Source organism: Corylus avellana, chromosome 11 (genome assembly GCF_965113065.1).
Source record: "Corylus avellana chromosome 11, dhCorAvel1.hap1.2, whole genome shotgun sequence".
NCBI lineage: Eukaryota > Viridiplantae > Streptophyta > Magnoliopsida > Fagales > Betulaceae > Corylus > Corylus avellana.
In genome coordinates, this window is record NC_142500.1 from 7,681,226 (window position 1) to 7,707,334 (window position 26,109).

At 36.6% G+C, this 26,109-nt stretch overlaps 2 protein-coding genes across 5 annotated transcripts in view; one reads left to right on the plus strand and one right to left on the minus strand.

Moving 5' to 3' along the window:
* Window positions 1-1,384: 1,384 nt before the first annotated feature.
* On the plus strand, window positions 1,385-6,487 carry LOC132166244 (ATP binding microtubule motor family protein). Of its 3 annotated transcripts, XM_059577026.2 has the most exons (16): window positions 1,385-1,428; window positions 2,017-2,178; window positions 2,416-2,518; window positions 2,768-2,811; window positions 3,349-3,378; window positions 3,464-3,586; window positions 3,696-3,721; window positions 3,869-3,950; window positions 4,337-4,378; window positions 4,448-4,481; window positions 4,616-4,691; window positions 4,760-4,976; window positions 5,059-5,150; window positions 5,477-5,591; window positions 5,697-5,876; window positions 6,208-6,487. In XM_059577026.2, the coding sequence occupies exons 2-16, from the start codon at window positions 2,065-2,067 to the stop codon at window positions 6,373-6,375; spliced, it is 1,446 nt and encodes a 481-aa protein (XP_059433009.2). In that variant the 5' UTR covers window positions 1,385-1,428; window positions 2,017-2,064; the 3' UTR covers window positions 6,376-6,487. The 3 variants fall into 3 exon arrangements, with proteins under 3 accessions (XP_059433009.2, XP_088367950.1, XP_059433010.2); XM_088511824.1 differs by lacking the exon at window positions 4,448-4,481 and having other exon boundaries at window positions 4,612-4,691; XM_059577027.2 differs by lacking the exons at window positions 1,385-1,428; window positions 2,017-2,178; window positions 2,768-2,811 and having other exon boundaries at window positions 2,480-2,518.
* A 4,456-nt stretch (window positions 6,488-10,943) lies between these two features.
* Window positions 10,944-26,109, minus strand: part of RUG1 (Regulator of chromosome condensation (RCC1) family protein) — a 40,234-nt gene continuing 25,068 nt past the window's right edge. For both annotated transcript variants that reach the window (XM_088511854.1, XM_059575606.2), the window contains 5 exons: window positions 17,836-17,890; window positions 17,646-17,712; window positions 17,340-17,376; window positions 11,815-11,894; window positions 10,944-11,482 (listed from right to left, as the gene is read on the minus strand). In XM_088511854.1, coding sequence (XP_088367980.1) covers window positions 11,363-11,482; window positions 11,815-11,894; window positions 17,340-17,376; window positions 17,646-17,712; window positions 17,836-17,890 — 359 coding nt within the window. In that variant the 3' untranslated portion in view covers window positions 10,944-11,362. The remainder of the gene's footprint in view (window positions 11,483-11,814; window positions 11,895-17,339; window positions 17,377-17,645; window positions 17,713-17,835; window positions 17,891-26,109) is intronic.

The window sequence follows — 26,109 nt, forward strand, 5'->3', positions numbered from 1 at the left end:
AAAACCGGGAAACCGGACCGGGTTGACACCCCTAATATTTTTGCATGAGAGTGACTTTGGCTACCCTAGACCAGCCGGTCTAGGGCATGGGGTGGCTCGGCCAACAAAGGGCAACCCTAACATTTTTTTGACATGCTTTTTGTGATGTCGCCTCCTTGAATGCCTTGGAGATTTTATCTTCTGTGTCTTCAGCAACTATTGCCTTCAATCTTACAATCGTTGTGGTTGGGTCGACGCTGACTGGTTCAACCTCATTTGAAACGAAAATGTCTTCAATCCTTCTGGTTCTTCGTCGATGATTATGAGGATGAAACTTTGAAACATAACTGCCTTGACTATAATTCTAAATTCTTAATTACCGAACTCAACTCTCCTCTCGTCTCTCGCCCAACCCATAAAAACCAAAAACCAACGCAGTTGTCTACTGTTCTGAAGCTTCTCCGATCTACAACCTTCCCGCATAGATCTCTGAGTAAAAAAATGTAGTTTAGCGGCGTTGAACTTCCAACCCTCAAATCGAACGGCTTTCATTCAATCTCTAACACCATGAGCACTCCAATACGCACAATTAGATCTCTGCTTTCAAAGATTTTCCCTAATTTTGAGAATTCCTAGTCGCGTAATTTTAAATTTTTGTTTGATCAACTTTTTTTATTTTATTTTATTTGGAATTAGTAATTTTTATTTATTTTATGCACTACACGTGGCACCAAAAGCATAGGTATCACCTGTAATTTACGGCCATGTCATATGATATGTTAAGTTGGCTTAAATATGTGGCATATGGGATATATCATATATGACACATTTTGAAGCGTAGTGACATTGAGCTCTATTGAAAAATTGGACCAAACTTGGACAAAAGTACTAAGTATTTTACCTAATGTTAGGTACCATTTGTGACACTTTGAAATCAAGGTGGCCGCTTAATTTTGGCCCTAACCACAAGCATCAAAACTGCATTTAACTCTTAAATTTAAAATAATTTTTATTAGATTTTAATTTAATGATAAATTTAAAAATCATTTAAGAAACTGTGAAAAAGAGTGTATAAAAAGTTGAAGTGTGTATATCATTACTCTGTTAATAATATAATATTATATTAATAAGAAAGATTGTGTTTCTCACCTACTTAAGAGTATTCACATTGGTTTATGCATATTTTTATGCAAAAATGCCTAATCAAAACTCTCTTTACTCGGTTGTAGGAACTCTTAGGACTTAATTTGTAGGAAAAATGTTTACCAATTGTAGAAACAAATGGAGGTACAAACTGTCAAATTCCGCTGGCCGCTGGCCGCTGGGTTAACCAAACGACGCCGTTCAATTCAGTTTTGTATTTAATGTCTCAATTCTCACAATCCTATAAAATCCACTTTGAAATTTCTGATCCCCGCCAACACATCCAATAGCGCTACTAATACCTAAGTACATTTCTCTCACTCTCTCGTCATTGTTTGGTTTCCGAGAAAATTCAGAAGAGGGAAAGAAAAGAAAGGAAATTATTTGTCTATATCCAACAAATTTTGTCCATCTACAAAATCGTTTTACGGCGGGATTGTGCGGACTAGATTTTACGCAAATTTGAGAGAAATGTTGATTTTCTCTTTCTATTCCTTCTTTTCTTGGCGTCCAAATAGATATAAAAGTTTGTGTCCTTTGGTCAAATCGAGGTTTCAGGTTTCCAATGGAACGTTGAGATATTGTTTCAATTTTTTTTTTCCTACTCTTCACTCTGTTTGGTTGCCAAGAAACTAAAGGAAAAGAAAACAGGACTTGAATAAATTCTTAATACGCGTATTCAGCTCAATAGATGCAAGCTTTCCATCTATTACGAAACTAGATTGCTTCAATTTTGTACTGGAACTTTCATTTTCTTTTCTTTTCGCTGGATTTCTCAGCATACAAACAGTGGTCCATATCACTTTTTTCGTTTTTATTTTTCAACTGATTCTGTTTTTGGTTGACGTTGCGATGTAGATGTAAATTAATTCTTCTTCTTTCTTTTGTTTTCAGGTTTGAATCAAGTTTTTAGGAAATTGAGCTTCTTAGCACAACGAAAGTATGTCAAATATAACGGTCTGTGCTCGCTTCAGGCCCTTGAGTTCGAAAGAGAAAAGAGATCATGGCGATACTGTCTGTATTCGATGCATAGACACTGAAACTTTCCTTTTCAAGGTCTCAGTTTCTTTGAATTTATATCGTAGAAATTGAAAATGTCAGTTTGCTTGAATTTATATCACCGACATTGATTTCCTTATTTTTTCAGTAATGACCGTGCATTTGAATATAATTGTTTTAGCAATTTGAATTTATGTGTGTCAATCTGATTGTTTTAGCTCATTTGAAGTAATATGAGTGCGTGTATGCATGTGACTTTGATTTGTTTAAGCAATTTGTATAAATGTGTTGTAGGATGAGAAGGAGGAAGATTTCACTTTCAGCTTCGATAGGGTATTCTATGAGGAATCTAAGCAAGCGGGGGTCTATGAATTTCTAGCTTTGCCTATTGTTCGAGGTATATCTCATAAACTTTAATCTGCTAAGAAAATAGAGGAAACCATTAGAGTACTTTGCATATGATAACTCTGAAACTTCATCAGCATAATCCTTAATTATACTCATCTTCATTGTGACTAAATTGAGGGAAGATTTTAACTGATTGGAAATTGATTGGTTCACTAATAGGATATCTATGCAGCTATAAATAAAATCTTCATCTTATGCTGTGCTTTTGGATCTATATATGATTGGCTTATTGAACCAGATGCTGTTAATGCAATCAACGGGACGATTATTACTTACGGACAGGTAACATGTAGTTAGTTGTGTAGGAATTGTTCCAAAGGCTTGCTTATCTGTGGAAAATTTATGGTAAACTGTAATTTATACATGCCTCCATGCATCACATACACAATCATCTGGACTTTGTATATACATGACAATTGACACATATGTAAACATAGCTATGTTTACTCTCCAAGCAGGCTAAACAAGTTACAGTTCAGATATCTTGAGACCACAAACCATTTACTAGTTAGAAAAGATAAAAACAGTTCTCAACTATCACTGTAAATCTTTGCATTTTGTGTTTCATTCAGTGAATTGAACTGCTAAATAAAGATTATATTCAAACAAGTTCCCGTGGAATCATAAAGTGTTTGTTCTTTCAGCATTGAAGTAAACACATGGTTTTCCTCACTTGCACATCGACAGGTTATGATGCAAAGCACTTATATAGGATGACAATTTTTCTGCCATACTTTCTTCAGTTGATTTGTAACTTAAGTTGCCGATCATTTGACTAATTCTAATTTGATGAACTTTGTTTATGCAATTTGGTGATAGACTGGAGCTGGAAAGACGTATAGTATGGAGGTAATGGAATGAATCACAAGCATATTCTAGAAATGACTTTCACAGATGTTAAATAAAGCTAATACATGATGCCATTTTCGATCAGGGGCCTGGCGTTCTAGAATGTGACGAGAAGAAGAAAGGGATACTTCCAAGAGTAGTAGATGGACTTTTTGAGCATATTAAATCTTTTGATAAAATAGCAAAATACTCTATCAAGTTGTCAATGGTACTGAGACACTTTCACATTCCTTTATCGTGCACTATGGGCTAGCATTGGCTATAATGCAATATCAATGACTAATTGTAATTTTCTGAATCTATTGTGCTTCTTCCAGGTAGAGATCTACATGGAAAAAGTAAGGTACTTATCACCCAAATGGTTGATTCCCTTAACTTTTAACACATCTTAATAGTCTTGATTATATCTGTACTTTCTTCAAAAAATTTGGGGATGTTACCTCAGTCTTGAACTCTTGATCATTACTGATCTTTGTCACACATTACTCAGGGACCTCCTTGATTTATCCAAGGACCATATACAGATTAAGGAGAGCAAATTACAAGGGATATTGTTGTCTGGAGCAACAGAGGTGAGCCCATCTTTTGTAAAACCTCTCTGTGCACCATCTTATTATGATAATATCATTGTGCAATTTGGTTTATACTTGGTCGTCCTAATTTTCTAATATGATGCAGCTGTGCCATAAACCTGGCTTCAAATCCCCAATATGCTTGAACACCACTTTCACAAGTTTGTTTGTAGAAATACATGCACACATATACACAAAACTGTTTCAACAAACACACCAGAGTAGTCAGGCTTGTCTTATTCAAGATATCCATCACAAATCATTGTCAGCAGAAAGATAATTTGATCAGACCATCTTCATTCTCTATACATTTTCATTAGATCCATTTTGTTTATATCTTTTGCTGTTAGATTTTTTTCCCAATTGTAAGAGCCTTCCCTTTCCAGATCTCTATACTGGATCCTGCGCAAGCACTAGAAAGCCTATCGGTAAGTCAAGAACTGCTTGACGATTTTGTTGTGTATTTTATTTTTACTGCTGACTTTGAAAATGCATAGACTGGGATAGCTAACAGAGCAGTTGGAGAGACCCGTATCCTGCTTTACTTTTCTTTTGAAACTCTTTGTATTTCTTGATTACGCAATGTTTCAAAAGACTGTTTCCTGGGTGGAAGTAATGTTGGCTTTTTGTGACTAAATATTCTTTCCAAACCTTAGCATAGACAGAAATGAACATGGCCAGCAGTAGAAGTCATTCTGTTTACATTTTCACAGTCCAACAAGAACTAATTGGCGAGAAGAGGTAGTATTTTTTGAATCAGTTCAAGATTTGTAATGATTTAATTTTGAAAATTTCACTACTATGGACAGAGTGAACGCTGGGAAACTAGTCCTTGTGGACTTGGCAGGATCAGAGAAAGTGGAGAAAACGGGGGCTGAAGGGAGAGTTCTTGAAGAAGCTAAAATGATCAACAAGTCCCTCTCAGCCCTCGGGAATGTTATAAATGCTTTGACATGTGGCTCAGGCAGAGCAAACCACATCCCATATCGTGATTCTAAGCTTACTCGGATTCTACAGGATGCACTTGTTAGTTTCTCACCCTCCTTTTGCTCATCGTACCAGTATCAATTTGGTTCGTAAGATATGATCTTCAGCTCTCATCTTGCAGGGTGGGAACTCCAGAACTGCTTTATTGTGTTGTTGCTCACCGAGCTCTTCAAATGCATCAGAGAGCCTATCCACTCTTCGGTTTGGTGGGAGGTGCTAATTCAAACTCCTTTAGTGTTAAGGCCACGGTTTTCTAAAAGCATACTATTATCATTGCTAAGATTTACCTAGTAGCAAAATGACACTTTTCTTTTCTTTCTAATTGAGTACTACTTTATGGCTCTGGTTCCTTTATAGCAACAAATATTAATTTACTTAATTCACCAACTTTTTTAGTTCTGATAAACTTGAAATCATTCCAAAGAAATGCAACATTTTCCAATTATCGACATGAACTCAGCTTTGGGTTCTGGAGATAGACATTCTTTGGTTGAATTTTATGATCTTTGTTCTGTTTGTGGAAATGGATATTGGGGCAGGGCAAAGCATATCAAGTCATCACCACGTGTTAACTGCAATGATGATAAACTTGCTAAGAAGCAAGAAGTTCTCTATCCAAATAAAGATGAATCATGCGAGAGAATTTTAAACAAGGTTAGAAGTATATTGTGAAACTCTTAATATATATGACCCAATGTAGTACATTTTCAAAGTCTTTTACATGACTTGCAGTTTCTAAAACAACTTTCATTCATACAGTTGAGGGAGAGATTGGATATTGAAGATGTGAAATTACTCGAAGAGTTGTTCATTCTGGAGGGAATTTTCTTTGATCCATATTCGGTTGAAGAGCTGGAAACAGGTTATGCAGATGTTACTTTACGGACAATTTCCTTACTACAACACGAATTGGAAGAGCTTGTGCCTAATTTTGAAGAGGTAAGTGATAAGTTTTCACTAGTTTATGAAACAGGGGCTCATAAGCATCATATCAATGAATTTTGGTTGCCTATTTGACGTCTGCTCATTAAAAATAAAAAATAAAAAGAACAAAAAAGTTTTAAAAAGCCAGAAAAGCTGAAGGTGGGAATATATACCAGTATTATATTTCTTTTTTAACATCGAAGTGTAAGTTCACAGTCAACTTCTTCAAGCAATCTCCAAGACTAATCCCTTATTAAGAGAGATTTCAGATAATGAGAATGTGAACAATCTAAATTAAGTATATATGTATTGATACACCTAAGCTATAAGATTTTATATTTTACAGCTTAAGAAGGAGAACAAGGTTCTCAAAGACAGAATAGCAGCTGTTGAGAGGCTTGATGCACTCCGCAAAGAAGATGGCGTAATTTCAAATGTTCTGCATAAGATTTCAGGCATTATCCGTTTCTTTATTTTCTGGGGTTCATTCTCTTCAGTCAAGATGCTGAAATGAGAGACTTTATAATTGCCATTTCAAGGTTCTCTCATACCATACAAGCATAGGAAGTGTATAGAAGAATTATACTATGATTGAGATTGTTTTTGAGAAATAAAGTTTTTAAGTCCAAAAAATGTTTTTTTAGTAAAAGTTTTGTTTTTAAGCTTTTTTCAAAAGGGTGTTTTGGCAATTTTGACATTTTGAACCCTTAAAAAGGGTTTCAATTTTTATTATTTTTTTACCAACCGCACACTTTTTTCTTCAAATTTTTTTTTTTAGTGTTGAACGTACTTTTAACCCTTTTAAACGCACACCCAAACACACAATATGAGTTGATCAATGGTGGAAACAAGATAAATTAAGGTGATCACAGGTAATAATTACTTATTGACGTTGAGCATATTCTTGACACCGGAAATAAAGGTTAGCTTGAACGTATGGGTCGAATTTTGAATCGTAAATCTCATATTATATATTTACATGAACACAGTACAATTTAAAAATAAAAACAAGAAAGTCGAAAACCCCATCAAAAGTAAATTTGACGACCACGTCGATAGTAATTGCATGACATTTCATGCGTACGATGATGATGGGCGATTTTTGGGAAACAGTTTTGATTAGTAACCTTGTACTTATGGTTTAAATCTCCCACTTTCTAGCTGTCGCTCTACGGTTACGGCTTTGCTTGACATGATGAACATACTCTTGAGAGCCGTTTCGAGCACCGACCTTAAGCTTCTTGTTGTGGTCGAAAGCTTCAACCATATCCAGACGAAGATAAGGTTCGATTTTCTCAGTTTGCTCATGATCATTAGAGTACAAGAAAGAGTAGTCCCTTGAATACTTCAACTTTCTGATCTTCTCCGCCAACTCTTCCTGCGAAAGCCCGAGGCTTTTGATAAAAGAGATGAGACACGACCTGCTGATCTTCTTGCTACGCACAATCTTGGTTCTTGGTCTAGTGGGCACATGAAGAAGTTTCTTCATCCCATATTCTTGACCAACAGTGGGGTGCGTTATCATGGTGATCTTCATTAGAATTGATGGCCAACAAAGATCGATCAAATGAGTGTTGTGGTGAATGGTGATGGAGAGAACTGGTGTAATATTTATATATCACACCGACTCTCCTAATTGCACCGACTCTCCTAATTGCCTGAGATCTCCTACGTCGACTTGGACTTGGAGTACCCTAACCGACTTTATTTAGCCTATTAGATTGGGTTTCCTAATTCTGATAAGAAACCAGAGTTTAACTCAACCAATAACTCAAGTCTCAACTTAACGGCTCTTTTTGTATACAATTGGGCATAGAGGCAGATCCTGCATGCATGCCATGCTCCTCATGAGTCAACGGAAGGTTGACATATATATATATATATATTCCGCATGAATGGCATGATCTGCTCAAATATTGGCTAGAATTTGCATATAATCGAAGACAAAGAGTGATCGATTAATTTAATTAGTGTAATTAATTACTTTGGTGATCAATTAATTAATAAAGTAGTATTCATTACTAATTACTTTGATGATTCTTTCCACTTTGAAGAAATTATGTCTATTGGGAGTAGAAATTAGTTGTTTCTAGGGAAAAATATAAAAAGCCACTCAAACTATTAGGCGTTTTTTAAAAGAGTCGTATGATGTTCAAAAGGTGCTAAAGTAGTCCATCAAACTACTAAAGTGTGTTAAAAATGCCACATGTTTTTTTATATTCCAATAATACCCTTATTCTTTTTAACGGAATTTGACTCTAATGACTAAATTGTTTTTTTGTGGAATATTTTAGGAACTTTTGATTTTACTTTCATGTGATTTATAATTTAGGGCAACTAAGTAACTAATTATTTATTTATTCCAAAAAACTTTTTATTTTTTATTTTTTATTATTATTTTTATTTTTTTTTATTTATTCGCTTGGTGGTTTTTTTTTTCTTTTTAAAAAATTGTTTGGGCTTTTTTAAAATTATTTAATTATTTAATTTTTTAAAAAGAATAGGGGTATTATAGGAATATAAAAAAATAGGTGACCTTTTTGATACATTTTGGTAGTTTGATAGGTTACTTTAGTACATTTTCAATATTGTAGAGCTCGAATGTTAGTTTAGAAGATTTTTTTTTATATTTTTTCCTTGTTTCTATTTTATGTCAATAGAATGATTTGATTTTGTCGGCGGACAAAGAACGATGGATGCAAACATGGATTAATTGGAAAGAAAGTCACTATGAGGCTGGCAGAGATCTACATCTATGGAACGATGCAATTAAACGGCATTTTATTTATTTATGCTCAAATCCTTGACTCTTCTAATTACCTGTGACATGCCTTAATCTTGACATAATTGTACTTTCTTAATAAAATCCAGCGATGTTCTTGTGCGAATCATATTTCCTAATTTATTCACTTTTGGATTTAATCATGTCATCATGTATAAATATTGTGTCACGTGGGTACATGGTAATCTGTACTTTTATTTTATGAATGGATAGTTAATTTCCGAACAAGTCTCGGCAAGAATTCAATTAAACCTTATATATGTTTTCATAATTTATAATTCTAGTATAATTTTTATTTTATTTTTAATGTGCACCTTCAACTCATTGCGTAATTGAACTAGTTCTTAATTAGTCATGGACCTTTTTGATTTATCGATCCAAGGATAACATACAAACTAGGACATTAATTAATTGCTACAACCAAAATCAACGTGCTATATGTGAAGCGCTTTAAAGGGTTTAATAGAAGTGATAATTAATGAAACATTTCAATGTGTCAAAAAAAGGTCAGACAGGTGATCGAAAGGTCAGACAAGTGATCGGGCATCTTTAATATCTATCCAAAGGCTTTAATATCTCTCAATCAAATCTCTGAACAAGAGAAGATAACACATATTTAGGATTCATTCTAAGATTAAAATACCATGACATATTTCCAATATATATATATATGAGAGAAGCTCTTTTTTCTTTTTTTTTTTTTTTCTTTTTTTGGTGGTTTAATACACCTACTTCTATTTTGTCATATTCATTTTCACGCTTATTTAGCTATTTTTAAAAATTGGAATGAATGCAAAATTTGTCCATGAGGTTGGCATTAATTACAAATCACTCACAGTAGTATAAAAAATAGTTTATATTGGCCTAAATTACAAATTACTCTATCTAGTATAAAAAATAATTTATAAGTTCTCGAAAATTACAGTTTAATCCCTGGAATTAATTTTTGTTAAATAACTTATTAAAATCCGTAACTTTGTTACGTCATACCCAATAAAAACGTGACAAATATTATTAATTTTTTACTTTAAAAAATGACAATTAGGATTTTTCATATCATTTTAGAACACCAGTTAAGATTACACATCCACCCTCATTCTAATGGTCTGTTTAGGGTTGTGTTTGAGGGGCCTAATAGTGCTTTTAACACTAAAAAAGTCCGTTTGAAGAAAAAAGTACTCGTTTAGTAAAAAAATTAAAAGCGCTTTTAAGGGTTCAAAAAGCCTAAAAATGGTCAAAACGAACTTTTAGTAAAAGCTTAAAAATGAAGTTTTTGCCCAAAAACTCTGTTTGACTTAAAAGCTCTATTTCTCAAATGTAATTCCAAACAGGCTCTAAGTCATATTGCTACAGTAAATTAATTAACCAAATCTCTTCTATTCCAAAAGTTTTACTTTGTGCCTAACACTCTCATTTTCATCTTCCTCGTCACGATTTGGAAGCATTTTGCGAAAATTTGACGAAAACATCTCCTAACCATTTAAAGATAAATAAAAACAACATTCAAGTTAGTAAATTGTTACAAGGATTTCATTCAAATTAAGTTGGAGAAAATTGAGTTACTCATTTTATTAAACTGATATTTGTTTTTAGAGCATAGAAATTGATTTCAGGGAATAAACCTTTATTTTAGCCTACCATGAAAATCTATAAATTATTTTTTATGCCACAAGGAGTAATTTGTAATTTAAATCAACTACATAGACCTATAAATTATTTTTTATATCTCAAAAAGTGATTTGTAATTTAGATCAACTACAAGGACCAATTTTGCATTTATCTTTATTCTTTTGAATCAAGACCTTTTTTTAAGGTTTTGCCCGGTGTATATATGAACAGTATAAATTTGGAATCACATGTGCTTGATTGGTTGGTTTAGTATATAGACCGCCAAGTATCGAGTCAACAACGTTGATTTTTTTAATCAGTAGCCAACGATGTTGATTTTCACAAAAATTGAAATCGCATTGCATTACATTGACCAAGATTGGTTGATTCCAGTATGGCAGTTTTTAACATGGCTAAAAATAAATTACATTTTCACTTGAATTCAATAGAGATATATTAGGAAAAACAAAAATTCAATTGAAAATGGAACTTGTGGGTAATCAGTTTCACCATCTTCTTGTACTTTGCAAAAGAAGGTAAAGCATATTGTTAAATAAATAGAATGGGAAGAAAAGAAAAACATTTTCTTTTCTTTAGAGGGGACCATATTCCCCTCTAATTAGTAAAATGAACCTCACTAGTCAATGCATGATGTACACATTTTCTCTCTTAAATATTTCTAATTTTTCCCATTTTTCATTAATTAAGCATCTAGTAAATAGAAAATAAGTATCTTTGTACAAAAGTATATTCGTTTATTGATGAAATGCCATTTTTTTGCTGGACTACATACACTCTGACATCAATGACACTGTATCCTTTGCATAGTAGGACCTTTTATCCCATGTACTTGTATACTGTGGTTTTTTTAAATTTAATTATTCTTTGAAATTTGAAGTTACAAAACCCTCAATCAAGTATGATGCATCTTTCTTGAGTCTTCTGGATGAGCTTAAACATGTATATGGTTGCTAATTGGGTGATGAATGACATCGAGATGATATGATGAATGAACGAATGAGTGCGATCGAGCAATCGGAAATGTCGGAACCACTTCTGTGCAATGAATATGAGGTACATGTCTTGTAGCTGACATCCAGGTATACAAAGGTTAGGTGTATTCAAGAATGGCACCTGTGTGATTAAAGCCGCATGATATTTGTAAGGCTTTCACATTCTTTCCAAACGGAATCATCGTAGGTTTTATGTAGTCCACATCACTTCCATGACCCTATACAAAGAAACAACTTGTAATGGCTTCACAACATACTAAAGAGAATAAACCGCATTGGTACGACGTCAATCAAAATATTAATGATAACACTTGAAGATCATTGCAACACAAGATATTAAACACCTCAAATGATAGATGATCATGCTTCAAGATCATTGAAGAATAAAGTACTGGTATAGAACTTACACATGCAGAAACCAAATTGTGATGTGCATGTTAACCGTCTCTCGATAATAATCATAATCATAATCATAATCATTCATGCAGCTATGGTTCTTATGTTGCATGTTAAGGCAGATGAAAGTTATTTAAGAAAGTTGGAAGCATACCAATTGTCCGCCGGATGAAAGTCCATCTTCAGAAAATGTTCCATGAGAACCACCCCAACCCCATGTGAAAATATTGCATTCTGGAAGAAAATAGTAAATTTAAGTTGTCAGAAGATATACATTCTACATTGATTCAAATGCTAATTTATTAGAAAAAAGGAACATTTAGCATGCTTCAAGAGATGATGCATTCGAGCAAATGGAAAAAATGGTAACTAAAATACATTACAAAGTTCAATCACATCCGCTAAAAGTAAGTATTAAAGAAATCCCAATTGGCTCGGAACAAAGAAGAGTATTAAAGCAATCCCAGGACCATGAGCGTGCCCATCCTTCCCTTCTAAAAAAGCACGTTCGAAAAGGACAAGGCAGAATGTCATATGGGAAAGCTACAAACAGAAAGGTCTAGTCATTTATCAAGCATGTTCAGAGAGCATCCTAGATTGGTGTACCAGCGGATAAGATTTTCCTTGAGATGTTTGAAAAAACAATTGAAGCCCTCCAATGTTACCTCTGTGTTTTACTTGTGTGCGCATGGGTGCTTCTCCACACAAGGGATAAAAATCCTTTTAAGATTTTTTAGCTGTGTCTTTAAAACCTGGACCGGACCACCAGCTTCCCGGACCAGTTGAACTGTCAATCCACACTAGTTATGGCCTGGCTTGACCCCTTAGACCAGTTTTGGTTAAGAACTGAAGTGGACATGAATGACTAACAGTTGAACCAGAAAGCACTGGACACAACTGTTTGCAGGCCCTTCAGGCCCAACCAATTTTAGCTTTCCATACCCACGGGCAGTTGAACTGAATTCCTGAAGCATGTAAGCTAATTGTCAACCACTGAGTTGTGCACCTGTTGCCAGGAAGCAGGCTTGTTTACCCAAAAAGTAGGGTTGATATGTGTTGAGGTTCAATAATGCCGCTCTGCTCACTTGGACGGCTCTTAGAACATGCGTTGCGGAGTGCGATTTCGAATGCCATAAAAGACTTTGGCTTTTCTCACTGGACACCAATTGGTTTTCAGATGAGATGGCCAAAGGCCCGATCCAACAAATAGTATTAAAGTCAGGATCATGAGTTCGAGTCGCAGGAGCGTCATGTTAAGGAAAGGATTGTTGAGGTTCAACAATGCCGCTTTGCTCACTTGGACAGCTCCTAGAACATGCCTTGCGGGGTGCAATTTCGAATGCCATAAAAGGCTTTGGCTTCTCTCACTGAACACCAATTGGTTTTCAGATGAGATGGTCAAAGGCAGATCCAACAATATGAATAAAAACATCTTCCAACTTTTCTTATGTGTTACACTGCTGCTCTTTCAATGTTCAATATCAACAATGAAATTCTTACAAATGATTATTGCATATCCATGCATTCATACTCTTGCTCTTACGACTTTTCGAAGTCCTCTTTTACTCTATTCAGTGTTGTGGTCATAGGAATATGATAAGCCAACATGAGATAACACAATTGAGGAAAGCCATAAAAGATAATATTTAAACCTTTTTAAATTTCATTCATCTATTTTTTTGACACTTTCATTTTCCAAAATTAAACAAAAAAAATTTATGACAAGATGTTACATACCCATCCAACTATGATCAGCCCAACAGTTATGTTTGAGTGGTCAACTTTCAGAATTGATGAACAATGTGGTTTCTAAAACACTGTTTAAGAGAATACTTCGAGCATCCTTAAATGCCTGATCAGAAGTGCCTGGCATAGTTTGCACTAAGATACAAGTATAGGAACCCTTTTACTATTTTATGCTCAATTAAGCAGATTATAAATGATTTAGAGGGAAACTTGCAAGCCTTCAACACAACCAGATCCGTAATTAGAAAGTATTCCAGTATCATCAAGAATTTACCGCTGCATCCACTAAGGAGCAACATAAACCATTGATTAGCATGCATATACAAAAAGGAATTTCGTTGAAGACAAGATAAGCACAAAAGGAGCACAAAAGGAGTGAATTTGTGATCTAACAACAAACAAATAAGCAAGTTCAAGCTTTGCGCAATTTGGTTGGCAAAAGATTCCAAAAAAATATATGATGACCCCCAAGTCAAATGTCTTGATTATAATGAATACTGGTAGTGAAGCAATTAATTCACTTCAAAAGGAGTGAATTGGGTTACTTGTTCAGGTATATCAAGATAGTTTAGGAAAAGGTAAAAAGAGTGGCATATCTTTCATGAGGACACTAGAGAGGCTGACAAGGTGGTTGACAAATATGATGAAAAGAAACTATTGATTCTACCTGCATTACATGTTAAAAAATAGTTCCTTGATATACAGAATCTCTAAGAGCGCTCTATCCACTCTTCCCATATTTTTCACTAATTGAAAAACAATCTTTCAAACATAAAATTTGCCATTTCGTGGTATAGTTTTTATGCTTCAACCGTTTATTATCTCACTCATTTGGTGCACCCATAATTTCTTTGAAGGGTATAATTTTTACCAATTTCAACCATAATTTTATTTTTGCTTACTAGGGCTAGCAATGTGCGACATGACCAGCAAACCCAACAAAACACAATATGAAATACGAGGGCTAGAGTTTAGTGTACTAGGTTTCGGTTCAAAACGGGACAACCCGGTTTGACATGATTAATAGACAGCTCAAATTTGTGACAATCCGCATAACCCGTATAATTAAATCACATTTTCTCTTAAAACCCCCTAGGTGTATATAACCACATTTTCATTTGAAAAAAAGGTTCCCCATCTCCCCTATGACAGTTCACCATCTCAACCATGAGAGTTCCCCATTGTAATGATCCTTGAGAAAAATGCTAGGCATACCTGCGTTATCACTCTAAAACGACTAGTCAAGCTACAATTGTAGTTCCCTGGAATCACTGATAAAGCCCAGTCTCACATAGTAAAGAACCAATGTAAGACTTAACACTCATCCACTCAATGTAGACAGCTTCCAATTCCAATTCATCCAGTTGGAGCTTGTCATTTTCCTATTTTGGATTCGTTTATCCAGTTAAGTTATTTGTCTAACACTCAAATGCAAAAAATGGCACTACCTACCATACCAATGGAGCAAAGCCCTTTCCATACGCTATTGATTGGTATAGCTCATAATGGTTTTGGATTGATTCCACCGGCACTTCAAAATGATTCAATCTTCCCAATGTAAGACTAACTTTCTGGGATATCACAATCTCTCACTCAAATCTCTGACGTCCTTGCCAGGGTCCATGTCATATAATGCTCTAGTGCCACATAGTGTTACTAGGTTGTTGTAATAGCAGTTGTAACGATTTAGGGAAAACATTAGTCATATTTACGCTATCACTTAAAAATGATTAGTCAAGTTGCAATTTGAGCTCCTTAGAATCACTTATAAAGCACAGTCTCCCCTAGTAAGGAACCAACGTGGGACTTAGGAGTTAGGACCCCTAATCAACTTTATAAGTCACCCACTCAGCATAAGTAATTCATCTTTCGAATGTGGTACTAACTTTTTGAGGTGTCACACCCATCTCCCAGTGAGAGCACTCCCCCCTTTCTCCCATGAGAGCCTTTCCTTTTCCTTCCCTAGCTTCTACCCCTCCCTTCTCCCCTCCTTCCTCCCCTCATTTTGTTTTCTTTTAATTTTATTTTGTTTAAAAGAAAGACCTGCTCCTTTCTGCCCTCTATCGCCACCCACTTGCCCCTCCTATAGTCTCCTCAGCATCTCCTCCCACTGCAATCTTTCTCCACCATGCATGTTACTTAAATGCCTCCACATCAGTGCATGAGTCACATTTTGCAGCAGGTGTTCTTAGTGCTCTGAGCAACCAAAACTGGCCTTGGTTTTTTGTCCTAAAGAACACCTCTATAGCTCAAGTTTTAGCCTTCGAATTGTCCTCCTCCTTGCATTCGTTCTCCTCCAAACTATTTGTAGATTGTGTGCATCAAATAGGTATTCAGCTCGAAACCTATAAGTAGTTTCTTGGTCTTAGATCATCGACTGCACTGACTTGTACTCCAAGTCTTGGAGCTTGCGAAACCACGACTGCTGATGGTGCCAAAGCCAGTCTCTCTACGACACGTGCTTTGCTCGGCTCGAGGCCTAGCGCTTGCCCAACAGGTTTTCTTTTGTGATTGATTCGTCTCTCTCTTGCTGTTTGTGTGAACTGAAGCTTTATAAGCTTTTGGCTTTGGGTTTTGAGCTAATGTGAGATTGATTGGAAATGAATGAAATTTTTTGATGAATTTGGATACCCCTTTGTTTGTTTTGTTGAGAGAATAGCAGAATTGTTTGTTTTTATGTGCTTCTTTTGGTTGTTGAGAAAATGTGATGGAATGGACAATGGCGCCCTTGTGATGACAAAGCTTGGTTATTTTTTTGGTCAGTTCCCTTAGAAGTGCAACACACTGGACCCCCTATCGAGGAGAGAAAGTGCTACCCAAGGTTTTCTTGATCACACCCTTTTCATTCTCCCTCAGTAGTATTGAAGATATTCAAACCGCCGCAAATAATCTCCACCCTTCTCAGCCATGCAAGAAGGCAGTCTTCCTCGGCCTTCCGGCCAGTTTGGTTTTGGGCCTTTAGCCCACCTTTAACTTGTAATGGGTTTAATGCTCATCCCATATGCTGTTTCTTCTATTGCATTGCTTAGGAAAAAACCAAACCCATTTATATGAAACAAGTTGAAATGGATCGTGTTCATGTCAACCCAACACGATATGTTTATTAAACGAGTTATACGAGTCGAGTCCTATCACTCGTTTTGTTAAATAGGCCGTGTCAGGATTGAGGGGTTTACATGATTAATTAAATGATCGTGTTCACATCGACCAGTATAGTCATATACCCATGACTCGACACGACATGAACTGGATCTATAAACCTGAATTGCCACCCATACTGTTTACTTGCTATGCCTCCGGAAATTCAACACCATTTCCAATGAGCATTAAAATAATGTATATTATGTGATTTATCATAATCATGCTCCAAAACCAAAATAACTTAGTAGCCATTTTGTATAACTTAGCAACCAATATTAGAAGTCACAGCAAGAGATTAATAACCAACTTTGAGTGGACTCGGTTCATTTCTAGAGTGAAGAAAACTAGCTAGCTGACCATATTTGCAAGTTTAAGTTTTTTACCACTCATATGTAGATCTTTTATTAGCGATTTACAACGATATTTAAGAATATATATTCAGAAAGGAGGAAGATGCGTGCCTGGATTCCAAGTGATGTATATAAACTTTAAAATTTTCAAATGATTGTATTAATTCTCTACCATTTAACCTATTACCTAGAAAAGGATGGTGCTCAAAATGGAAAAGCCTCATGTCTTTCAAGGGGAAAAAAAGTTTATCAACTGTTTCTAAAAAAAAAGTGTTACGGGAATATTAAACACTTTTTTAGGATATTTCTAAAATTAAAATAAATTTAGAACTTATTTGCAAATTTAGATTTATAAGAATGAAATCATTTACATCCATAAGTTGAAACTATATATGAAACTACAAACTCCAATCTGGTTTTAGTTTTGATAAAGGATTCTTACCAGAAATAGCTGCGGTATGCTTCCAACCACAAGAAACCTATAAATGCATAATTGTCAAAGATATCAGACATTAATGTGAAGCTGATTAAGAATTTGAACAATATATTTCCCTATCACTAGTTCGGTTCTTATATTCACTGTGTTGGCATATTTCATTCTATTTTATGCTCTTTTATTACTCACGAGAAAATTCAGAGAGAGCGGCAGAAAGCATTGGTCAATATAACATTCCCCTCTAAGTTGTTTTTTATGAAAAAATGTAATGTAAACCATAATAACATATTTTAGGAAAAGAGTGCAACAAACCTTGCTAACAGGAGACTTCAAGAAAGGACCTTGAACTCTTTCAGGGAGATGAAACACATCCATAGAACTGATAGAGAAATTAATGACAATAATAACCATTGGAGATATCAGCATTCTACAAACAAAATTGTGACCAAAGAGTAAGTAAAAACAAATTTCTGAAGATGAAGGTTCAATAAGTGGAAAATACCCGATACCAAGACAACCATTTTCATTTGAGCCCCAAGAGTACAGTTGCCCACTTCCTATGAAAAGATAGTAAAAACAGAAATAAAAAAAGGAACAAAGTTCATATATTTGACAGGATACTGAATATTATATAGCATGCGGTAGAGAATCTAGAACTGACAAGGGTGACAAAAAGGAAAAAGAAAAAAAAAAGGTAATAGAGCTGCGGGATCTTTCAAATGAAACACTTATATAATATAATTTTGGCTCTTGAAACATGACATTACTGTATATACATGTCGATATGCGTATACAAAGGATAGGAGAGGTAAATTGCCTTTGTCCGTGCAATCTTGTTTTGGGCATGTTGAAGATGGAACTTCTGATGTGCTATGATTTTATTCTCTATGTTTTTATTTTGACTTTATTCTGATTGTAATCTCTGTTAATGTCTTTCCATAAAAGTTTGTATTTTTCTTCCATTTAAACCAATGTAAGCGCATCAAGCTGAGACATGGAATAAAACAATTTTTTTCCTCTTTCAATTCCTTCTCTTCTTCTTTCAACTTGGTATCAGAGCATTTTTTGGAATTTCTTTTTGGGTCAATTGCAAGTATTCATTTTCTGCATAGCAACTAACGTTAGCCCTACTGTTGTTGATGTCAGGATAGATCCGAGGGAGTTCAAAAATTTGAAATGTTCTATTAATTTTGAGGCTAGAGGTAGTGGCTCTAGTCGGGGCAAAGGCAGGACAGCTTTGCGGGTTTAGGACTGCCTTGTGAGTTTAGGGCTTATTTGGGGTTTAAGAGGTCTGAATTGCGGGCTTAGGCCTTCTTTGGGTCTTAGGATTCTTTTATGGGGGTCATTTTGTGGGCTAGCTTTGGTTTTCCCGTGTATACTTTCCAGTGTACATAGGGGCGCCTTATGCTTTTTGATATATACAACATTATTTATAAAAAAAAGAAAGCATAGATCCAAGTATGTAGTGAACCCGATGAGACGAACGGGAGCAGAAGACCTTCGATTGGTGAGGTTTGAGTTGCTCCACTGGCAAACGATCGAGATCTAGTGTGCTTCATGCTTGGAGAAGCAAGAGCAGTGTTTCCGTTGCTTTTTATTGTTAAGACCAGTGTCATTTAATTCCTTGGAGGTCAATGGGTGTTTTTGACAACAACCGATGTATTTTATTAGCAGTGGTGTGATCTCTGGCAGTTGCGTGCAGGTTGTAATTGGGGTGCAAAACAAGAAGTTGTTTTGGGTATGATGGAAATGACAGGTCGTACATAATTGCTCCAAATGGTATATCATCTCGATTTGGGCAAAATGAGAAGTCGTTCAGAAGCTTGTCAAAAGACATGTAAGCCCCTAAACGACAGTCTTTTATCACCCAAAAAAAAAAAAAAAAAAAAAAAACCAACCACCCAGAGTTGGTGCTTTTCCTTCGAACTTTTAAGGTTGAAATCTAGTTTTTCATTTTACTTCTCTCTAATCTCTCTTAAGCCCCCAAGTGTTGTGTATTGGAGCTATTTGGTTAGATGTCTGAACTCAAGATGTCTGCAGCGAGTCAGATGTCATAAACTCACAACCTGGTTTAGATGATCTTTCTTATGACAAGTGGGAGGCCAAAAATTTGATGATTGTGTCCTAGTTATTGCACTATGCTACCAGAGATTAGTCAGGGATATTTGTTTCTCAGCAACAACTCAGACATACTAAAAAAATGGGGAATGCAACAAAAATTTATGAATTGAAGTGATGGATACATGGAACAATCTAAGGTGACTGGTTTGTAACTACTTATGTTCGTAAACTTCGTGGTTTGTGGCAAGAGTTGGGTCATTATCAGAATTTGCAGACTGAATGTGCAGTTGATGCAATCAAGATTAAGATGATTGAAGAGGAAAGTATTTATGAGTTCTTAGTTGGTTTAAACTCTGAGCATGATCCAGTTTGCGGTCAGATTTTGGGAAAGGATCCTCTTCCATCACTGAGGAAGGTTTTTCATCTGTCCAAATGAGTGCCATAGCAGCACAATGCTCCATTCCAGTTCACGGTCTCAATATGCTCTAGTAAGTGCATCTCAACACAATTTGAAAGGTGACAAAACCGATGCGACCTCTGTGACTGTATAGGTCTCAACATAGTCGAGAAACTTGTTGGAGACTTCATGGTCATCCTACCCAAGGTCGCGGAGGTCTTTCAGGTTGATGAACTAGGCCTCGTGCAAATCATACTTCTATGGTAGAGACATCTATTTGTTGGGAACATGTATGTGAATTAATCACATCGAAAATAGCAGAAGATCCCCAAGAAAGCCTCAAGTAGACATAGCACCAAATTGTTCAAAAGATGAAATAACATGCAAGAGGGGAACACATACCTTAGGAGAAGTCGGCTAGGGTTTTGTTCTCTTGCCTTACTAAAATGCGCGGACTTGAGACTTATAATAAGCATTTCTCATTAAATCTATCTCCAAGAGTATATTTCATTCTCTTTGATTACAATCAAAGTGATTGATTCCATCTTAAGGAGTAGTATTCCCCCAATGCTATATGTAATCACCCAATACACCGAAATTTGGACCATGAAAGATCTCACTCCTAAATGAATTAAAGTGACTTACACCTCACAATTGAGTTTACATTCCTCTAAGGATTGAGAGCCAATGTTATAAGCAGTCGTGAGTTCACGTTATTCAATTGATAATAGTTTAAGGAATAACAACTCAAGTGGTCTAGTTTAGTGGATTGTAACGACACCAACATATCAATTAGAAGTCTACAATTCCATTATCAAGATACATCAACATGATTGATATGTTATATTCTTATCAAATGGAGTGTCCAACTCCATCACGAAATATGAAGAACGGTATATAAGTGACAAGATATTATGGCTTAGATCTTTTGTGTGATAATGTCATTAACACACCTAAACCATATTCAATGTAACTTAAGGACTACATATGCATAAATCTCACACACGTATATAAAGATATGCCAAATGTTTTAAATAATATCATAAAATAAAATACTTCATACAAATCAAATTGAGTTTTAAGGCATTATAGTTTTCCTTCAACTGATACGGAGGGCTTTAGTAGGGAAAAAGTAGAAACACTTTGCCAGCTTACATCTTGATTAGTTAGAATTGCTCGCCACTAAATAGCAAAGGAAACTTTGTCCTTCAAACCCTCTGGTTAAAACATCTACTACTACATCCTCCTTCGCTCATACAAATAATTTAGCCACTACTCTGAAATTTGCCTGTACTACTCACTCTGATGATCCTTGGGCCATTGACCTGATGCCTCAAATCATATGACTAGCACAGCTTTCGTGTTTTCTTTGTATGGTCCTTATTCCAATAGAAAAAAAGGTTAGAGTAGCTGATGGTTCTCTATCGCCAGTATCTGGCAAAGGCTCCATTTTTGTCACACCCAATATGACATTGCCTTTTTTATTATCCATTGCTCGTATTACATGTGAGTTGAATTTTCGAGTCATTTTTTATTCTCATTATTGTTTTTTCAGGACCTAGTCACGGGGAGGATGATTGACAGTGGTAACTTGAGGGATGGTTTGTACTACCTGGATTCTCAACTCAAGACACAAGGTCGGCTCAAACAAGCTTATCACACTAATCAGGCGGAGGACTCTATAGCAAGAATTTGGCTTTGGCATCAGCGATTAGGGCATCCTTCTTTTTAGTTGTTGTAAAGCATATTTCCATCATTATTTTTTTTTATAATAATGTATCTAAGTTTTCGTGTGAAAGTTGTGAAGTTACTAAACACCATAGTGTGTCATTTTCTCTTGGTATCAATAAAAGTGCTAAGCCTTTTGTTCTTGTTCATAGTGATGCGTGGGGTCTTTTTCGAGTGGTTTTGTTATATGGTTATAGGTGGTTTGTTTCTTTTATTGATGATTTTTCTCAAACCAATTGGGACTAGTTGTTAAAGGATAAAATTATTGCGTTCTCTTTGTTTCAGATGTTTCACAAAATGATTCAGACACAATTTATTGCCTCTATCAAAATTTTCTATTATGACAATGAGGTGATTATATGTTGGGTGATCTTGGTACATATTTTCGTGAACATGACATTATCCATCAAACCACGTGTCAATACTACCAAATAGAACAGTGTTGCTAAGTTGAAGAATCGGCATATTCTAAAGGCAACTCAATCCTTAATGCTTGATATGCATGTTCTCAAATCTTATTGGGGGACACCTTACTCACTGATGCATATCTCATCAATAGGATGCCCTCGTGTCTTAGATTTCAAAACACCCCTAGAGGTGTCATCCCCACCTTTCTTTACTTCAAAAGGTGTCGCTCCAAAGGTGTTTGGTTGTGTGTGTTTCGTCCATATTGATCCAGCTTGGGGTAAGTAAGAACATCGTGCCCTCAAAGGTATCTTTCAAGGTTATTATCTTATCCAAAAGGAGTATAAATGTTATCACCCCCCACCACACAAACATTTTTCCTTGATGGATGATAAATTTTCTGAAATACAACCATATTTCTCCTCAACCCAAACTCCTCTTCAGGGAGAAAGTCTAATTGAAGAAGAGTTTTCAAGACTGTTACCTGCTCCTGTGTTAGAGCAAAAGACAAACAATAGCCGCTTACTAACGAGTCTCCTATTGATCCTACAAATGAGTGTTTGCGCTAGTTGTGGAAGAGTTGAAAATTTACTCCAGACACTAGAAAAGTAGGATTATCCTTGATACTACCTGCCAAACATTTGATCCTAACTCAGGTAATACTACTTCTATCCTTAATCTGAATCCTTCAATACCTATTGTCAATGATATAAATCTTCCTATTGCACATTCCAAAGGAGTTAGATCATGCACTCAACATCCTGTATTTAGTTCTTTTTTTTTGTCCTATCAGCATCTTTTATCATCATATCGTTCCTTTGTGTCCAAATTGCCGTCTACGTCTATTCCTAAAAAGCTACAAGAGGCACTTAGTGATCCAAAGTGGAGGGAAGTGATGCAAGAAGAGATAAAAGCCTTTCATGATATATCAGTTATCTTCAATAGATGTCTCTAGATAATTTATACTGTATTCTATGATTTTTTGTGTCACCATGGGAGGAGACCCACAGCTGGGTCTCGTCCATCGAGAACCACTCCCTTAGTAGTTCGGCCACTCCTTAAATTTTCATTTTTTTTTTTAATATAACATGACAAATTAACGAATTCCGTCCATTTGACTAACGGAAAATGCATCCAGGGAGTTTTCATTCAATTTTTAAACCCCAGAGAGCTAGTCAGTGAAACGACAATGACTATTTTGCATTTTTTCCAAGTAAAACTTGATGGACATTAACTTAATATATACAAACAATTAAGTTTTATTATTATTTTTTATTAATTTTTCATGAATTGATCCGCAGATTTGATGAATTCTCAGTCTAGCCCCCATCTTCTTTTGGGCTGACATAGATCCTTGAGGAACATTCAGTAAAAGAAATCTCTCATAGGCCATTGAATAGGCAATTATGCCAATAAAGCCCATCAGGAGGGAGGCAACTTGGCTGAAGAATAGTTGTGTCTTGCTTATAGGTGCATTTTCTGTGTACTTGGAGCCATGGCATGTTGACATATTTGAGTTTCTAGATTTAAGAAAGAAACATGGGAAGGTATGGTTAAATGGGGTTGTTTTTAACTAGCCATGAAGCAATAGTGTTTATCCATTAGCTGCAAAGTTATCCTTATTTATCCCATGTGTATGATATTATATTTCTTTTAATCACTAAGGAATTTTGGTTCTTGCTAGAAGACAAAAAAAAAAAGCTCTCTTCTCTCTCTTCTTTTCCTTCCCGGAGAAGGTGTGGGAGGAATAGTTTTTTGTCTCAGGCGAGCTGCCGGTGGTGGTGAGATGGGTTTATCAAGAAGTTGGTTGGTGGAATCCAAAGAATTTCAGATGATGGTGATGGATGGTGATACTAGTTTGATATTCAAGGAGAGAAGCAAGGGTTTAGTGAGGTTCATAAGGCTGGGAAGTAGTGAAGCAGTATGGCTGTTGCACATTTTTGAGGAGTTGATTTCAGTGAAGGATTCAAGGGTCTTTAGAGATCAATCTAAACCAGGGTACCCTCGAGTGCTAGCCCAGAAATGTTCTAATAGGTTTGGCAGCTTTTTGGTGATTGAAGAATGTGAGGGGAGGGAGAAGCGTAAGGCAATCATGGTGCCGGAAGGAAAAAATCAGATAGGTTGGAACAAACCGGAGTCTGAACTGCAAATAGCCAAAAGGTTTCTTCAACCTTATTTGACTCAAAGAAACGATGCAAGGAAGAAGAGGAGAAGTTATACTGAGGTGCTACAATCCACACTGCGCCCGAATGAGGAATTATTTGGGCCATCTTCTAAACTTGTCGCTAGGGTGCCCAAATGGCTGTCGGAAGGAAATGCAGGTCCAGGTGAGTTACAGATGAAGAAGTGTAGCCAAGTCTCTGTTCCAGTTAGCTCAGGTCCAGTGACCATCCTCAAGCCTCCGGTGGATTGTCCGGCGATATCAGGTCCAGTAACCACTCTCCAGTCTTCAGTGGGATGTCCGGCGACATCAAAGGGCAAGGAGAAGGATATGGGTAATTTGGTGGAAGAAGAAGAGAAACAGAGGTATGCCAATGAATTTCCGGCATTCTGTCACCGGTGCAATATAGTTCTTCGGCCAACCCAGCTCCGGCGACAGTTGTTTTGTTGGGTAGCAAAGCTTGGTCTCATGCGATGGCGATTACGAAGGGCTGTACTGGAAGGAAGGAATGTTTTGACAATGGATACGTGGTATTTGGAGGTAGCGAATATGACAATCTAAGAAATTCGTCGGAGAAATTACAGCAGGAGATTGGGAGTGGGCAAACGGGCTTCATACGTTGATGGGCCTTCGGAACTTGGGCCTGCGCAAACCAATATTGCAATATCGGTAGGGGCTGGGCTCAAAAGATTTGGTAAGAAATATAGGAGACTACGGCCGAGAAGAGTGAAACAGTTTCAAAGGATGAGAAAGGCGACCAAACCAGGCAACCCAAAAGCTTCCTCGTCTGTCGCCGAGCATCATTTTACGATGGGTCAACCTCAGGTAGGTTCATTGGCAATATCTGAGTTGGGCATATTGGGAAAAGCTCCGATCAGTGTGGGTATGGGGCTGACCGGCATGTTGAATGGTGTGTTACACCTGGGTCGGCAATAGAGGGCGCCGATGAAGCATTTGGAGGAAGCGGGTGAGGTGGGGGGTGGCGACAGGGACTCAAAGCTTCTGGAAACTCCATCGGTAGGCACTCCGGCAGTCTCTGAGTATCGGGTGGTGCCGACAGGGGCTGTTCCTGGGTATTCCGGCAATGAGGGGGATAATCCTGGGGTTGTAGAATCATCTAGAGCAAAGATTGCCACTAGCCCATCATCTTTGAAAGCTTGCGAGACTGAAACTAGAATAGTGGATTTTTCTTCAACTGAGGCAGAGGAGGAGGAGGGGTTGACAAAAGGGATGGAAGATATGATGGGAGATTGTATGGATGTTCCTTTAGAAAACCAGAAGGACAGGAACAGTGGATCCCCTAAAGCCAGCATGGAGGTGTCTATTGTTCCTCATTTGATGGAGAATTCTATTATTCTCAGGGAGTCGAGTTTGACAGGTATAGAATTGGAAGAATATGAGGTGGAAGAGCACAGTCCATTGGCGTGCTGTCCAGCTAAGGGGTTTTCGGTGAAGAAGGGGCCTAATTCTGCTGATAAATTTCTGAAGCTTGTGGAGGAGTTTAGTCAGTATGTTGGGCTCTCGTGTGATGGGCACGAAAGGAAGCTTTCAAAGCTGTTCGCGACTATTATTGCGAGTAATGAAGGAATGGGAATCGGTGTGGCCTCAAATATGGGGAAGAAAGGTATGAGAGAACTCAATAACCTTGCATGCTCCATTAATTATGATGGTAATGTTGTTAGGGGGAGGGCTAAGGGAAGAACTCTTAGAGATCTGTCATGAAGCCTAGGATTGTTTCTTGGAATGTGAGGGGTTTGAATGAGGGCAATAAGTGCTTGAGGGTGAGGAATATGCTTAGACAATGGAAGGTAGACAGTGTCTGCTTACAGGAGACGAAGATGGAATCGATTTCCAGCAGTTTTGTGAATAATTTGTGCGGTTGTGCCTACGTCGATTGGTGCTTTGTTGCTTCTGATGGAGCTTCTAGTGGCATTTTGGTGATGTGGGATAGAAGAGTGGTTTCGAAGATCGAGGTCTATGTGGGGGACTTCGTTGCAGCCTGTTTCTTCAAGAACGTAGAGGAT

Excerpts from the sequence above, each read along its gene's own strand:
- LOC132166244 (XM_059577026.2), top strand. The coding sequence starts at position 2,065 with ATGTCAAATATAACGGTCTGTGCTCGCTTCAGGCCCTTGAGTTCGAAA. Across the intron at positions 3,379-3,463 it reads GAAAGACGTATAGTATGGAG|GGGCCTGGCGTTCTAGAATG; the intron begins GTAATGGAATGA and ends ATTTTCGATCAG. Across the intron at positions 5,151-5,476 it reads ACTCTTCGGTTTGGTGGGAG|GGCAAAGCATATCAAGTCAT; the intron begins GTGCTAATTCAA and ends ATATTGGGGCAG.